Here is a 17,830-nt window from a genome sequence, read left to right as displayed (position 1 = left end):
TGTTTTGAAAGAAGTGTTTTATTGGCAAATCTTTATTGGTATAAGAAAACATGGCTGCCCTGGCCATGATAGATGAGGTGCAGCTTCCAGTGTGTCAGACCCCCTGTTGTTTGGCTTCATCAGCAAACAAACCATAAATACATGCAATAACTGCTAAATACTTCTGGTGTAAAAGAAATCAAATACGAGTGAACGACTGTACACAACTAGTGACAAACTACACAGGAATGTGTGGAATAAGTGGTGGATTGTGTTGGTTGATTTTACAGCTTAAATATAATTGGGAATTATTGTGTCCATGTGAATTATACATGAATTGGAATACGTTTTGCCAGATAATCACATGGATATTTATATACATTTCTATTCAGTTGATTTGACGAAAAAGGGTAACGAACAAAAAGGAAAATCTGCAGAGGCCGATGTAACAAGTCATCCCTGGTGTTTAAATAACAACTTAACACATAACCTTCAACATCAGCAAACAAGAAAATGTATCTTTAGGGGCCAGCTTCCCTGATACAGAGCAACCCCAGTCCTAGACTAAAAAGCATAGTTGAAAGGGCTCTTTAAGTCCAAGGCTAGGCTTTATCTATGTCCAGGAAACTGGTCCTAGGTCAAATTCTTTAGAATTTTCAAACGACTATTTACAGTTTCCCCCCCTTCATATCTGTAGACGCTCCCGTCCCAGCAGTGTCTCCATAGAGCCCGTTTGTTTCATTAGTGTGGTTCACGTTGCTCAGTTGAACCAGTATATGGCTTCTATACAGCAGCCAATGCCAGGTCGTCAGAGCTGAGATTCACTAGTAGTTTAATTCATTCACCAGGATGATTATTTCACTTTATCCTGACGTCATTTTCTCTAAATCAATACTATTGAGATTTAACCATGAAGGCAATATTACAGTTTACAAAGTTTCAGCTTCCATTTTCTCTGAAAATATAAGAAAATACTATGTACAGGTGCTCAAGTGTACAATTCAATGCACTTCTGGGGATTACATTGATTACAGCATAAAGAACATGCAGATTTTAGTTAGACCACTTCATAAACTCCACCCTGAAATATTGGTGGTTTGAGTGTTTGGTTTTCCCAATTAAATCAATAACTATCTAGCGGTACATCAAGTACCTTAAACACTCAATGGCTCTTAAAATGGGATTGTGTATGTTTTGAGATTTACATTTGCCAAATATTTCATATCTCCTAAAACTAGACACAATGTTGCTTGGTGTAGTATCCACTAAATGGCCTGTTACTTTTCCATGGCCACAGCGATGGGACTCTGACACTCGTTTAGGCGGGGTGGGTTTCCAGAACCTGTCATTTGGGTGTTATTTTTTCCAGATTTGTCAGGTGGCGTCTGTGTCGTTGCCTTGGGTTTGGTTCAGTGGGGAGGAACATTTTAAAAGTGTTGCAGATAGAAATGCATTGCATAGAACTGTCACAATTGTGCAATTCTCAAATCCCATTAAAGTTGTATACATTCTATATAGAATACATTTCTACCTGCAACGTTTGGATCTAGAACCCTCTACTAAAGAGGGCCCTTTGTAATGGTGCAGGGAAGGGAGAGTCAATTGGTCGAGGGTATATTGTAGCACCCCTGTCTGTTCCAGTCCCCCTCTACAGGTGAGTGTCCTCCTCGTCTGGCATGTCCTCTTTCAGCAGGCTGTCGATGGGGACAATCCAGCTGTTGTTGAACTCTCCGTTCAGGGCCACCTTCTTCTCCTGCATCTCCGGCTGCACCTCCATCACCTCCAATGTGGGGTTGTCATGGTAACCGTCCTCCACCGTCTGCAGCTCCTCCGTCAGGTGTTGCTGTTGAGAGAAGATAAGGGGAGATTTCGGGTGAGGACCCTCTGAAAGCATAGCTCAACTATTATTAGTAAGTATTTTAGGAAGAATGTGGACATATCACAGACAGACATTATTGATTGTAGAGTAGTTTGATTTTCTAATTGTGTACTTGGAGGTTCTTCCGATAGGACTTGCGGTGGTATGAGGCGTAGATGGCGAAGCCTACAATCATGGCCAGTAGAGCGCCGCAGGACACCAAGATGGCAATGAGGGTCATGTTGTCACTTGGTTTCTGACAGAAAAGATGAAGTAAATAAAGACCCACTCTGACACTCCTCCCTCCAAATACAACCTTTACATGTTCTCCAGTAGCCCGTTTATGATGACATTCAGGGAGATATGTAGTTCACAATGTTAATTAGACTTACTCTGGTGATTTCCTCATAGTATTGCTGGACGACAGAGTTGTCCACTAAAGAAAATCAAAGGAAACTTTCATTTACAACAGTTCACTTCTGGTACTTGACCTTGACAGCAATTGGCTCAAACCCTCTCAAATAGTATGTATTTAAAAACACAATTCATACAACCAAGACTAGCATTAGGAAACGGGGTGCGTTAGGTGTGCTCTATTTAATTGCTTTGGAAGCATCTGAATCGTGGGGACTGGGTAGTTTACATACCTTTGCCGGTAATTACCACACTGTCGAAGGTAGTGTGTCCGTTGATCTCCCTCACAGTCAGAGTACAGTTAGCGTCATGCATCTGAGACATCAGCTGTCGACACAGCTCCTCCAGGTCCTTCCTCTCGTAATTCTGACGAGAGAAAAAAACAAGTTTCTAAGTTGCACCAAATGTTTTCATAGTTTTGAAAGGGACAAAAAAGACTCAACATGCCTTGTTTAGTGAATCTCTATCTAAAGAGTGGCAATTGCTGAGCTGATGTCATTTCACCATGATGTCATTACAACCATCACTACAATGCTGGTTTTGGTGAGTCGAGGGAAAGGTCAAAGGTGGGACGTCAGCGTTTCCCGTGCAGTGAGGTGTCAGTTATTCTTGGCCTTTCTGAAGCAGAGCAGCTGTTCATAGAAAGCGAGGGAGAATGAGAGCGAGGGAGGTGTGGGAAAAACGGAAACCAGCAAAAGGCAGGAAGGTTTCCCACTAAGACACTTTTTCCACCCAATGCCTGCAGGATCCTTTTTTAATAATATGATGCTCTACTTCCACTACTTCCTGTCCTGGCTTTGGAAACAAGAGTGTCGCTCTCTGTTGAGAATAGACGGGTTGTTTGTTGAGCAACAAAACAGAAGGTTTACTTAGATTGTTGACAACATGTTAACTCTGTCTCCAAATGATTATTGAAAACATGAATACATTTGCACAATGAGCACTTGTTGTCTTTCAAATACATTGTTACAGTTGTTGGTTAGCTAGCTAGTGGATCTTTGCCATATTAGCATAGAAATGATCAGTCAAAATACCTCAAGACATGGTATCAATAACAAGACACAACGAGCTGAAACGCGCCACCTACGATTCCCCACATGGCGGCAGTTTGTCATTGTTGCTCGCCAACTGGCCATCCAGAATCACAACAACACACAAAATTCTGCCTCAGCGTGCACATTGTTTTCATGATGTTGTCAGCTAACCCATCTATAGGACCAGGGAAAGGGTAGAGGTCAGAGCAGGCTTTCACCATCCTGGTCTTTGAGGACCACTCTGTAAGATGGTTCAAACTGCAACTGAGGATTTGTCATTACATTTGTCATTTGAAACCGAATGTCAACGCAGACCTAAACTCGTAAGCAAATCTAGGATGACAGTAGAAAGGAGAAACCCTTACCTCTTCATTTCTTTTGGACTTGACAAACTGTAAAAAGCCGAAAAAAAGACAAATTTAAGGTCATATTTGTGTGTGTTATGATTCATAAGATTTTTCTTGAATCAGACTGACAAGTGTTTTATGTTAAACTCTTTCTGTCATACCGTAAAGCTCTTGGGAGGAGTTGTCGTCTCAGCCGTGGTTGTAGACACCATCCTTCCCTGTGTGCTGGTCGTGGTGGTAGCAAGACTGCTGCCTGAACTTACAGGGCTGGATGTGGAGGGGGGATGGGAGGGAGAGGACGATGCTGACCATGGGGTTGGGCCCACAGATGTTGTAGTTGAAACCTGTGTGACTTCTTCAAGAAGCATAAATAAGAGAATGGACAATTTTGTCTGAATGTTCTCTCACTTCCATCATGTAATCACACATGACCGCATGTGATAAGAACTGTTCAGCTTTTAGGGTTTTGAGTCAAAATCCTTTGAGACTACAGCCAAACTCTATGCTGGGTGAGTGATAGGTGTTTTGAGGTGAAATGGTGTTGGGGAGATAGACCCTCACCTGTAGTGTCCGGGGTGGTCTGAGTGAGGGTTACTGAGGACCCAGAGGCCTCCGTTCCAGCAGTACCCGCGGCAGTAACAATGCTGGCCCTGGGTGTGACGCCGGTTGTCGTGATTGTGGCGGTGTTAGAGGTTACACTAGTCATCTTCTGAGTTGGGGAGTTGGTGGCTGCTGTGGTGCCGGTTGTTGGGATTATGGCGGTGTTAGAGGTTACACTAGTCATCTTCTGAGTTGGGGAGTTAGTGGCTGCTGTGGTGCCGGTTGTTGGGATTATGGCGGTGTTAGAGGTTACACTAGTCATCTTCTGAGTTGGGGAGTTGGTGGCTGCTGTGTTGCCGGTTGTTGGGATTATGGCGGTGTTAGAGGTTACACTAGTCATCTTCTGAGTTGGGGAGTTGGTGGCTGCTGTGGTGCCGGTTGTTGGGATTATGGCGGTGTTAGAGGTTACACTAGTCATCTTCTGAGTTGGGGAGTTGGTGGCTGCTGTGGTGCCGGTTGTTGAGATTATGGCGGTGTTAGAGGTTACACTAGTCATCTTCTGAGTTGATGTCGGTGACGGGGTGGCTGTAACGCCAGCTGTAATTGTGGTGGTGATAGAGGCTATATGTGAAGAAGATGAGGGTGGTTGCGTTGAATTAGCATCAGTACAGTGAAGTAGAAGACCTGGAGTGAACAAACACAAAACAGCGTTAACTGTTTAATCTGAAGCAAATATTACATAGGCCTAACTTAATGTAATCTACTTGGCTCAACTTAAATGGAAATAATGCCATCTCTAGAACTTGGTCCATCATCCCTGTGAGTTGCATACAGTTTTATAAATATCTTGTATTTCTAAGAGGATATCAGTGATGAGATATTGAGGAGGCTCTGTGGTGAACTCTGTGTAAACCTGCTGTATTTTATTTCCTTCTCTCCAGACAGCTGTACAGTAGTCAATTCTCTCTGTTTCTCTATTCATAGTAAACAGGACAGGATGCTCCACACCCAACCTATGGGCTTGCCCCAGCGCACCGTGAACAATCCTGGACCACGTTCTTAGGCCGGGACCCTAGGGATTTAGAACAATGGCTTCCCTAGGATCCCTTCCCTCGACCCACACGCACGTACCGCCATAGCATTAGGACAACTACTTGCTTCCTCATACTCAGTCCCGCACATACGTGGGTGCACAGTCACACACTAAAAACACTCATACCTCTCTTATCTCACATGTTCATATATCAGGCCGTATACCTACATTACTAACACACTGCACTATAAATAGCATACACTTCAAAGGCTACATATGCTGTCAATTCATATAGGGCTGCATAATTCATCTAATTCACATTAAAATCGCAATATTGTCGCGCAATATTCATGACGCAAGAAGATTCATATCGCATGCGATATTTTGAAATGCCACTCAGTCATTGTTGCGTCCGTTTTTATAGTTTACTTGTGGCTGCTTCACACACGCTCAAGCCCCGCCCCATCAAGCAGCGCAGCTCCTCCTCTTTAGATTCACTAGAAGTTTGCATGCTGTTCTGTTAGGTCAAATGCAGTCAACAGATTGTTCCAGACAACGATGACACTTTTTTGCTTTTTAATATAAATCATTCTGTTTCTAGGATTCCAACAGTTCACCCAAGTGTTTTGATCTACATGTAACTGCCACAATAAAGGAAACACTTGAGTAAATGACCGATACAAAGTGTATGTAAAGCAGGTGCTTCCACACAGGTGTGGTTCCTGAGTTAATTAAGCAATTAACATCCCATCATGCTTAGGGTCATCAGAGAGGAAGAGGCGAAGCGAGAGATTTTACTCCACCCAAAATCTGTCCACGAAAATAAGCCCACGAAGTGAGTAATTTTTGTATGGAGGTCAATGAGACTGTGTTGAATTTGATCAACAAAAAATGTAATTGTAATGTGATACGTGAGGGTTATTTGATCGAATAGAAGTTTCGTAATGGTTAGATAGTTACGAATTTACTGATAAATGTGGCATTTCGGCAACTTACCCAAAAAAATGTTTTTATCTGAGTTGTGCCTGTTGTCATAGAAATACAGTGCATTCGGAAAGCATTCAGGCTTTTGTTATGTTAGAGCCTTGTTCTAAAATGGATAAAATATTTTTTTTCCCCTCATCAATCTACACACAATACCCCATAATGACAAAGAGAGAACTGTTTTTTAGACATTTTTTGCAAATAAAAAACATAAGTTTTCAGATCCTTTGCTATAAGAATCGAAATTGAACTCAGGTGCATCCTTTTTCCATTGATCATCCTTAAGATGTTTCGACAACTTGATTGGAGTCCACCTGTGGTAAATTCAATTGATTGGACATGATTTGGAAAGGCACACACCTGTCTATATAAGGTCCCACATTTGATAGTGCATGTCAGAGCAAATACCAAGCCACGAGGTCGAAGGAATTGTCTGTAGAGTTCTGAGACAGGATTGTGTCGAGGTCTAGGGAAGGGTTCCAAAACATTTCTGCAACATTGAAGGTCTCCAAGAACACAGTGGCCTCCGTCATTCTTAAATGGAAGAAGTTTGGAACCATCAAGACTCCTACTAGAGCTGGCCGCCCGGCCAAACTGAGCAATCGGGGGAGAAAGGCCTTGCTAAGGGAGGTGACCAAGCACCCGATGGTCACTGATAGAACTCCAGAATTCCTCTGTGGAGATGGGAGAACCTTCCAGAAGGACAACCATCTCCGCAGCACTCCACCAAGCAGGCCTTTATGGTAGAGTGGCCAGACGGAAGCCACTTTTCAGTAAAATGCACATGACAGCCCTCTTGGAGTTTGCCAAAAGGCACATAAAGACTCTCAGACCATGAGAAACGAGATTCTCTGGTCTGATGAAACCATGATTGAACTCTTTGGCCTGAATGCCAAACGTCACTTCTGGAGGAAACCTGGCACCATCCCAATGGTGAAGCACAGTGGTGGCAGCGTCATGCTGTGGGGATGTTTATCGGCGGCAGGGACTGGGAGACTAGTCAGGATCGAAGGAAAGATGAACAGAGCAAAGTACAGAGAGATCTTTGATGAAAACCTGCTCCAGAGCACTCAGGACTTCAGACTGGGGCGAAGGTTCACCTTCCAACAGGACAACAACCCTAAGCACGCAGCCAAGACAACGCAGGAGTGGCTTCGGGACAAGTCCCTGAATGTCCTTGAGTGGCCCAGCCAGAACCCGGACTTGAACCCAATCGAACATCTCAGGAAAGACCTGAAAATAGCTGTGCAGTGACGCTCCCCATCCAACCTGACAGAGCTTGAGAGGATCTGCAGAGAGTAATGGGAGAAACTCCCTAAATACAGGTGTGCCAAGCTTGTAGCGTCATACCCAAGAAGACTCGAGGCTGTAATCACTGCCAAAGATGCTTCAACAAAGTACTGAGTAAAGGGTCTGAATACTTATGTAAATGCATTATTCCCATTATTTTTTTTTTCAAAAAATTCTAAAAGCCTGTCTTTGCTTTGTCGTTATGGGATATTGTGTGTATATTGATGAGGGGAAAAAACTATTTAATCAATTTTAGAATAAGGCTGTAATGTAAATAAATGTGGAAAAAGTCATGGGATCTGAACATTTTCCAAATGCACTGTAAACGGAGGACTCATCATGGCTATAACCTGTTTTAGCATGGGCATTGCCATTGAAGTCTTCCACCCTTTTAAAGTAGTCAACTTGATGGGGATTCCTATGAGTTGGGAGGAATCAGCCAATGAAGACGTTGGCTACTTTAAAATGGAGATAGCATGGGCAGCGCCATTGAGGCTGTCACAGACGCTATAATTGCACAGATACAAAGATTAGTCCTCTATATATCTCTATGGCCTGTTGTTCACACGCGTATCTGCCCGCTCATTAGCTGGAATGGTCCCACCTGATCTCATCTCCTCCTGCCTGCCTTTTATCTTTGGGAACATATATTTCCATTGTTAGAGGGGTCACTCGAATATCTTGTCAATATAATAGACAGTCTTTGGGCTGATGTATAAAAATGGCCAGTTGCCCATTATTTTGGCTACCATGGTTAAAAGAAAAGATCTGTGACTTTGAAAGAGGGGTCTCAAAGGAGCATAGTAGGTTTACAGTGTGTGTGTGTGTGTGTGTGTGTGTGTGTGTGTGTGTGTGTGTGTGTGTGTGTGTGTGTCAATCACCAGATCTCAACCCAATTAAACAGTTATGGGAGATTCTGGAGTGGTGCCTGAGAGTGTTTTCCACCACCAATAAAATATAAAATTATGAAATTTCTTGTGGAAGAATGGCATCCCTCCAATGAAGTTCCAGACACTTGTAGAATATATACCAAGGCACATTGAAGCTGTTCTGGTTGGTGGTGGCCCAACACCCTATTAAGACACTTTATTTTGTTGTTTCCTTTGTTTTGGCAGTTACCTGTATATTGCAAGTCAAATCGCAATATTTGGTTAAAAAAAAATCACAATTCAATGTTTTTTTGCAGATATTGTGCAGCCCTAAATCTATACACATAGGGCGACATTGTTTTTCAAACAGTGCTCAATAATTGGATATTCATCCCAAGGTTACATCCACAAACACAGGCCTACAATATAGGTAGTGGACATACTGTACACACACACCCACACATAAACCATACACGAACACTCACCTCCCACTCCACATGTGCACTGTAGAATAAAGAGATGTGGGGACTCTAATGAACTCTATTCAGTCCAACCTCATAAGGTTTCTATACTACTTGAATCATTGTTACAATGTTCCAACATTCCAACCAGATTGTCAATCTCCATATCAATACATATTTTCACACTCTAATAATCATTGTATTGTATGTGTGTTTTTGAGTAGAGCCCCTCCTGTTGACCAGCCCGTTAAAAAGATGCTCACCCAGGATGTAAAGATATAAATCCAGACGTGGTGGGTTGTCATGGTGATTAATAGTGGTTGTCGGGGGCAATGAGGACATTGTCTAAAACAGCCTCTTATCAGTGTCTGTTTTAGAGGGGTGGTGGAAGAGGGGAGAGGTAAAACAATGTTGTCTCCATCTCTTCTCTTTGACAGGCAGCCCTACACTGTGGCTGCCATCCCAAACTGCAGACACGCCAATTGTTATCAGGCTTCATTAAGCAGCTTAGTAGTCACTATGAGGAGAGAACCCAGAGACACAGACAGCTCCTAACTAAGGAGGGGGAAACTCTGAATCTTCCCCCTGGACCCAGCCTGTTTGTTTACACTCCTGGTGATGTCCCCTGGCAGCTAGTAAAGGGGGCTGCTTCAGCATTTGTAATGTCACCTGGTAGCTAGTAAAAGGATGTTGCTACAGCATTGATCATGTCACCTGGTAGCTAGTGAAAGGATGTTGCTACAGCATTGATCATGTCACCTGGTAGCTAGTAAAAGGATGTTGCTACAGCATTGGTAATGTCACCTGGTAGCTAGTGAAAGGATGTTGCTACAGCATTGATCATGTCACCTGGTAGCTAGTGAAAGGATGTTGCTACAGCATTGATCATGTCACCTGGTAGCTAGTAAAAGGATGTTGCTACAGCGTTGATCATGTCACCTGGTAGCTAGTGAAAGGAGGTTGCTACAGCGTTGATCATGTCACCTGGTAGCTAGTGAAAGGAGGTCGCTACAGCATTGGTAATGTCACCTGGTAGCTAGTTAAAGGAGGTCGCTACAGCATTGGTAATGTCACCTGGTAGCTAGTGAAAGGAGGTTGCTACAGCATTGGTAATGTCCCCTGGTAGCTAGTGAAAGGAGGTTGCTTCAGCATTGGTAATGCCCCTGGTGGCTCAACCTGGTCTCAGAGCATTTCATGTTATTCTTTATGTAAATACAAGACACTCCATTTAGTATGATATGTTACGAATTACGATCCGTAAATGTTAAGAATTTGCGAAATGTACAATATGTTACGCATTTAGGATAAAGGGTTAAGGTTAAGGTAAAAGTTAGCCAAAAGGGTTAGGGGAAGGGTTAACAAACATGCTAAGTAGTTGCAAAGTAGCTAAAAAGTAGTAAGTAGTTGAACATTTGCTAATTAGCTAAAATGCTAAAACGACCAACCACCCTCCGCTCATTTTTGCCTTAAGTAACCTTCTGTCTTATGTAACCATACCAAACTTACCATATCATACTAATTTCAGTGTCCCGAATTTATATTTACTATGTTACGTCTGGTCTATGAGACCAGGCTGGGTAACTCGAGATAGGAGGCTACTTCAACATTATATTCTAACAGGTGGAAGTTTCCCAGCAGGACTGAATGACAAGGGAAAAAATTGTTTTACAGACAGTATTTCTTTGTTACATTTTTAGACAGCTTTTGAAAATGTGTAAGTCAGGAATGATACAGTTAATTTCTGACATACACTATGCAATGTCTTGAGAGTAGACTGTACTACTCATGCAGATATTCGGTGTATAGTATGTATTTGACCTGGGACTGGTGTACTGCTCCTGTGATTTCCACACAGTGTTCTGCCTCTGAGACTCTGTGTTGTTGTGAGACGTGTGTCTCTCTCTGTCTGCTCCACTATCCCCCCTCCTCTACCTCCTCTAGCTGTGATGTCATATTTTGGGATGACCCTCTTTGACCCCGCCTGTCACCCGGGTGTCTGTTTCTTAACAGGTGACAGCAGCACCCCTGATCCTGACATTATTAGCTGGGGCTGTTTTTACCTCAGAGACATTCCAACCCCCCCCACACACAAACACACACTCACTCACACACACACACGGATAGTGCCTGTAGTCTCTCCAAAGACACTCATTCCTTAAGATATGCCCCCCCCCCCTCCCAGAGAAAGGAGGGGGGGGGCAGGAGATGGAATGGAAGGTTCCATCTCCATAGCTTCTCTTTCCTCTGCCATAGGCTCCCTAGCTAGTAGCCATGATGCTTAGTAGTGAGTAGGGAATGAAGCCTCCTTGTTGTAACTCATAGAGCACATCAGAGCAGGTTCCTGTATACCACAGTAGGATTACATTACTATCCCCATGAGTATTGGATGTCTGTCTGTGACTACACAGCATAACTGGGCCAACACAGACTGACCTGCAGCCAGGACTTATTAGCCTCTTCCTCCACCAGGCTATTATTAAGATGGATCGCTAGGTCATTGGGTCCGGTTATGTCCGGTTCAGTCTGCTGCTACAGTTGCCTGTCTCTCTCCCACAGGGTGCGACCCGGTGTCTCGGACCCCCTCAGGGCCAGACGGGTGGGAGGGTGGGAGAACTGACCCCAGGGTCCTTCCTGTTGACTCTGTTATGCAATAAGATATGGGCTTCTTTGCTCTCTCACTGCGTGTGTGTGTAGCACATGGGGATGTGTGGCTCAGTTGGTAGAGCATGGCGCTTGCAACGCCAGGGTTGAGGGTTTGAATCCCATGGGGGACCAGTACAAATAAAAGTAAGCACTCGCTCTGCTTAAGAGCGTCTGCCTAATGACTAAAATATAAATGTGTGAAACACCCTCCTCAGCCTGAAGTTTCCCCACTTGCGCCACAAATAGCTAGCTTTTCACGCAACGCCGACTGGTAAGACAGGAGGGTGGTCACGTGTGCTAGCAAGGCAGAGGTCGTGGGTTCGAGCCTCGGTTTGAGCCAAATCAAGAAGAAGTGGTTCTCGCTAAGCAAGCAGCGTGGCATCCTTCACGTGTGTGCCTGAGTTAAACACAGAAAGCATGAAACACCCTACACACACCCTGCTCTGACTCAAGACTAACAGAAACCCAGTCAAATACAGTCAGTTACTTCCACATCTTCAATATGGAAATGCAACAAGATGATGATAAGGCCTCTAAATGCCATTTACCATAGGGCTGAGTTCTCCAACTTCACCCGTGTTTGTGTTCCTAACTCATGCCTGTGACAGTGTTATGGCTTGGCCTGTCCCAGTGTGACTAACGAGTCAGTAATGGGGTCAGAGGGGTGTCTCCCTCTCCCCTGCCGTCCCCACAGGGGGTCCTGTTGTTGGGTCCTGGCGGACGTCAAGCACAATCATGTTTAGTGTGAGAGCCTCCATCCGTACACAGTTAAAGCAGAATGACAACTGGCCTGGAGGGTGGAGACTTGTTGAATTGTCCTGTCATCCTGCCAGCCACATTGTAAGCATAACCTCCGGGCCCCAGGCCCCACACCGCCTACTGATAGAGGGAGGGGAGCAGGGGCTTATGGCGACCAGCCTGGGCACCAGCAGTGGACATCTTAAAAATAAAAAGAGCCTTTCTTAATGCTGAGTCCTAAGGGTGTGTGTCTGCCGGTCCACTTGTGTTCTGGCATGGGTATGTGATCCTGCCTAGCTGTGTGTGTATTCATCTCTGTCCCTGTATGTGTGCCAGCCAGGCCATCCCATAATAAGGCCAGATTTATGTGCATCTGAGCGTGAACATCCACCATGCGCTGCCAGAGGCAGGAGAGTAAGTAAATAAATGTAGCTATCCGTCTCCAGCCCCGGACACACAATGCCACCCTGTTAGGTGGGTAACGGCCCACACAAAAGCCTGGCTTCCCCCACGTGTGGCTCTGCCAGGGGGGGTTACTCCCTCACCCCCGGCCCCCTGCTGCGGCCCAAGCTTTTTAAGAGCCCAGTAGTCCCCGCCTTCCTGGGGTGTTGACCCATTGAGAGGGGTAATTCAGAATTGGAACTGGGGAATGAAGGGAAGAGTGGAGGAGGAGGGAGGCCATCTTTACACAGTACTTATCCAATAGGCTCCTCCATTAAGGAGAGGGGCTGTGAATGTAAAAACACTGTATGAAAAAAAGGAGAGCAGAGAAAGAGTAGGGAGAAAGTGGGATTGGGGGAGGTGGGTAGAGGAGAGTGAGGGTGGAAAAAGGGCTTTGGTCTCTGTCTGATGGTGTAAATTGTATTTTTTATTTTATTTAACTGTCTGTGACTACACAGCATAGCTGACGTGATGAAGATTATCAGCTGCCACACGTTGTGGGTCCACACACCCAAACACAACCACGTTCCTAGTGCTGTGATGCCAGGTTATTATGGGTGTGTTTGTGTCTATGTTGAGCTGTGGTGTGCACTTATGGTCAAGTCCAGCGCTTCTACAGCACTTTAGTCTATAGAGGTCTGGGTCGTTCCATGAAATGAGTCCCTTTAGGTTAGTGTAATTTAGTGAATGAAAAAAAGTTTGATTTCACCTAATCTAACATTCTGTCATGAACAGCAACTTAACAAAGAAACATGTTTTCCCATCTCAAGAGGTTAAATAAAAAATATCTGTAATAACAGCCAAATAAATTAACAGGGTTGACGATTCTGTCATAAATCAGCCATAACAACCTTGTGACAAGGTTGTTAAATTCTAGCCTGTCTATATACGGGTAACAGGGTAGACATGTTATGCTCGACATGCTAAGTTTTCTCACCAGAAAATGGCCAAAAAGAGTAGAACCAGCTCACTTGCTTATACACTATGATTTTACTCATGTTTATTTAGAAAATATTTACAAAGGAATAGTTTCACCATATTAAAACGAGAGTTAACTTCACGTAACAGGGCCGACCTTAAAATGAGGGACAGGTTTTTTTCCCCCTAAAATGAATCACTAATCACATGAAGAAATAATCATCTTCAGGAAGGACTTTATTAAAGCAACAAAATAACTGGGGCTTCACAATAATGGTGAAAACTTGGACCATCCAAATAGAGTGTGGTCCCATCTGTAGATTCTCTACAGATGGTCATACTATCAACAAACCATCTGTTGATAAGCAACTGCTTGTTAAGGTTACGGTTAGAGTTAGCTTTAGAATAAGGGTTAGGGTTAGGATAGTTGAAATGTTACAGGTGGACTATCCAAATAAAGTGTTACAAAGCTTGGAGAAATGTTGGGGTTAAAATCTTCCTAGAAGTTACAGAGGCTGTACTGAGGGACATGTCAAAATGCAGAATTTTGGTACTTTAGCAAGTCTTTATTCATAATAAAAATCGAATTCATTGAATGTTCCATGTGGTCTATATTAATCGGCACTACATTTGAAGAGACATTTGGAACTTTGTCGACTACCTAAGTATTTTTCTAATTGAGCTGGATGTGCCAATGTGTAATTCACACATACATAATCTATAAGCAGAATTACTGTTATACCTCTATTAGCCATGAAATCCGTAGTTTGAAAGCTTCTGGAAGCTGTGTGGCACCATTTTGAGTGCTGCCAGATTGGCCAGCACACGAGTTGCACAGTGAAATAAGGCTGGCCCAGGCCTGCCCAGCGTTATCCAATGAGGTACATATATGCACATGATGTAGTATGCAATTTTCTGGGACACATTTTGGCTCTTGTGCGCTACTTTCAGAACTACTGGGTAAAAAGTATGTATATTTTCCGGAAGTTCTATTTTAATATAACAGGCTTTTACTACTTAAAATATCAAAGGAACTAATTTTGTGGAACGACCCATCTATTGTCTTTAGTCCTGTGTGTTGGCTGGCATTGAGCTAAACTAAGCAATGCAGCAAGGAATGCAGTATGCTATTAATCTATTGCCAGTGAATACATTAGGCAAAGAATGTTGGTAGACAACAGTGTGGAGCAGTTGACATCATGGAGGAGGTTGGAGTGATAGTGGTCACCGACACTTCACTTAAGACCAACTCTTTGACACACACACACGTTTTGTTTGCTTGGCTCTTATTAGGAAACATCTGCTCTCTGTTTTCTTCGAGGTAAAGTAGAAGGGAGTTCCCAGCCATGGCAGAGAAAGGAGTGTGAGGAGAGAGTGAAGGTGGGAGGGGGAGACCTTGTACATGTGTGTGTTCCTGTATGTGTGATATGAGAGAGAGAGATGAAGCAGGGAGGCGGTAGAAGAGAGGAGGGGAGCTGAGTGAAGGTCTGTGATGCATGGTGCCAGCCACTGGCCTGATTAATGTCCACCTGGCCTGGACATGTAGGAGTGTAGGCTGCTCTGGGGTGAAGATAGAGGTGGAGGGTGTGGTGGTGCTTTATCATCCACATCAAACAGTGATGAAACACAAGGCTTTACTACACTTACTCCCTAGAGGAACTGGAAGACTCCCTCTCCTGTACTGTTCCCCAACGCTGCTGTTTAAAACCCCAATGCCCTGATTGTCGAGTGTGGATCTAATTCCCCTGGCTGCCTCTGAAATGGCACCCTATTCCCTTTATAGTGCACTATTGACCAGCACTGTAATGGGCCCTGGCCACATTACAATACACTACTTTTGCAGGGCCCATATGGCTCAGGTCAAAAAGTATGCCCTATAGAGGCAATGGAGTGTCATTGCAGACGCACAGCCTGTTTAATGTCCTGTTTCCCCTCACTTTTATTAGGTGAATTTCCAGGGGAGTGAAGGAGTGAGGACTCCGTCTCCATGTCCTTGCTTTTGAGTGAACCAGGCTGTGTGTGTTCGTGAGGAGACGGAGGGAGCTCATGGCCGTCTCCTCTCAGGATGGGACTATGGTGCCACACCTTCCTTAGGAACAGGGATGTTGTTAAATGAGTTTTCCTATCTATTGTTCTCCGCTAGCGCTCTCCCATAGGCTAGGTCTAGGGAGGATAGCCGTGGCTGCCAAGCCGCATCCCGATCATAACAGAGATCCTGGCTGGGTTTACCTTTTAGGAAAAGACATGACATGACCTTCATGTGAAAGGGACTGGGAAGTGGTGTGTGTGGGGTAGGCTCTGGAAGGATATGGTCTGGTCTGGGATATTTGACCTTTTCTTTTTAAAAGCACTATGGTTCATTTATAGATTGAATAAGTTTTATTATAAATCATAAATGAATGGTTTGTGTTCTATCAAATGGTATTGGAGGGTGATTTGTATCCAAGGAGGACATTATTTTTATTAGTGCCTATATGCTTGGCAATAATGCTTGTCAAGTTAGTTTTAGGCCTAACTCATTATGTGGTCTAAAACAGTTTTGGGAAAAGGGCTGACCGTGAACATTCAGTCTGTTTTTGCTCAGCGAGAAAAAAACAAAAGCCTCCTCTACTTTTCATGAATTTATAGTGGCAAGAGGCTGGTGCGACCTGCGCGTAATTAAGAATAACACTCCGCCTCACCATTAGGCATGAGGGACGTCTCGAGCGGGTCACGGGGGCACTTCATTATGCGGTCCCGTTGTCTCCCTCCCGGCCTCCCAGCTCTTGAGCACAGTGTGAGAGGAGAGGACCCGGGCGTGAAGAGGGGTCAGATGTTTCAGCTGCACGGCTCTGGCCCTGAATCCCCGGTGCCACTCCCTCAGGTGCCAGTCTCTGCCTCGCATTTACAGTGCAACTCCCCCTCACTCACTCCTCGATACCGAAATTAGAGCAGCATGTTGTGAAATCGCGCAGCTGGTATAGACTTTCACTAGTATTGGTGGGATAGAGGGCTAATAAGATAACGGTTTAATAGGAATTATATTTCTGTATCTTTGGATTACTGCCAAGCAACATGTTCTTTTAGCACCGATGACTGAAAAAAATGACAATATGTCAATCATATAGACGGAATATAACGAAAACGATTTAATTTTTGATGGGAATTCCATTCCATTTTGTTTTACAGATTTACAGATTAGGCTACAAACTTCAGTGCATCATCAACTGTAAACTATTGATGTGCGCACCTGTTGTGAGGAGAAACACAGAACCTCTCATCATCAACATTGTTTTATTTAGTTGTTTTTCTTTTATTATGAATTGATAAATTATGATACCAAATGTGATCTCCTCCTATGTTAACTTCTCTTGTCGAATGTCTTCAATTGCTCAAATAAAGGAAAGATGGTGAAGGGGTCTTGTTGGTCCCCAAAAATAAAACCAACTTTGATCAAATGAAATAAGATAAATAAAATACAAAGAATAGACACTTACCAAGTGGAAGAAGTGCCCATGTGATTCGCATTTTCGTTTCCATTCTGTTTTTTTACGCAACTTTGTTTCATTCAGTGTTGCTGCAGCACTCAATCCGTGGCTTTAGGTATTCCGAATCAGAATGTTGAATACAAGTAGCGGATTCTTGCTGGAGACGCCGTTCCGTTACGCCTATCTCCTTGAATTTGTATTTGAAGTAAATGATTTTCCCAAAGTTATTGTTTTGCTGAAAGCTAAGAATGCCTTTGTTTGGCGCTTCTCCCCTTCTTTTCTCCCCCTCTCTGAGTCGGGAATTTGGGGGAAAGTGTTTCTCCGGTCTCCTTGGCTGCGCTGATTGTGTGGCGTTGTTGCTGGCTCCCTCTCCCTGAGCGGCTTGAAAACGTATTGTGCTTTCAAAGTGCAAGCCCCGTGGCCAGTCCAGACCCCAGTCTTCTTTACAAGTGTTCAGCTGTTACTCACAGGCCCATGGCACTGCCCATTTCAGCTTGTCATGCGAGGCAAGGGGAGATCCAATAGAATGCGTTTTTGGGTGGACTCTCAAGCTGACCAACACTAAAGTACAAAGGAAATTACTCCCAAAGACTATGTTCCTTCAGTTTGCCTTATTCCAATAATGGTCAATGATACAATAAATACAGTGCCTTGTGAAAGTATTCACCCCCCTTGACATTTTTCTTAATTTGTTGCCTTACAACTTGGAATTAAAATAGATTTTTGGGGGGTTTGTATAATTTGATTTACACAACATGCCTATGACTTTGAAGATGCAAAATATTTTTTTTTACTGTGAAACAAACAAGAAATA

General features: G+C 43.9%; 1 protein-coding gene across 2 annotated transcripts; it reads right to left on the bottom strand.

Moving 5' to 3' along the window:
* Positions 1–2: 2 nt before the first annotated feature.
* podxl (podocalyxin-like) lies at positions 3–17,475 on the bottom strand. Of its 2 annotated transcripts, none has more exons than XM_014153268.3 (8): positions 17,026–17,475; positions 4,194–4,856; positions 3,794–3,984; positions 3,651–3,677; positions 2,485–2,617; positions 2,230–2,273; positions 1,971–2,093; positions 3–1,822 (listed from the first exon to the last, which is right to left on the bottom strand). In XM_014153268.3, exons 1-8 carry the CDS (start codon positions 17,066–17,068, stop codon positions 1,628–1,630), a joined length of 1,419 nt encoding a protein of 472 aa, XP_014008743.3. In that variant the 5' UTR covers positions 17,069–17,475; the 3' UTR covers positions 3–1,627. The 2 variants fall into 2 exon arrangements, with proteins under 2 accessions (XP_014008743.3, XP_014008742.3); XM_014153267.3 differs by having other exon boundaries at positions 3,794–3,987; positions 17,026–17,474.
* Positions 17,476–17,830: the final 355 nt, after the last annotated feature.

Source organism: Salmo salar, chromosome 17 (genome assembly GCF_965601325.2).
Source record: "Salmo salar chromosome 17, fSalSal1, whole genome shotgun sequence".
Lineage (NCBI taxonomy): Eukaryota > Metazoa > Chordata > Actinopteri > Salmoniformes > Salmonidae > Salmo > Salmo salar.
This window is presented reverse-complemented; position numbering and strand designations above follow the sequence as displayed.

Coding starts and splice junctions, on each gene's coding strand:
- podxl (XM_014153267.3), bottom strand. CDS start 17,068: ATGGAAACGAAAATGCGAATCACATGGGCACTTCTTCCACTTG. Junction 4,857..17,025: donor ATGGGCACTTCTTCCACTTG/GTAAGTGTCTAT, acceptor TGTTCACTCCAG/GTCTTCTACTTCACTGTACT. Junction 3,988..4,193: donor GACCACCCCGGACACTACAG/GTGAGGGTCTAT, acceptor TGCTTCTTGAAG/AAGTCACACAGGTTTCAACT.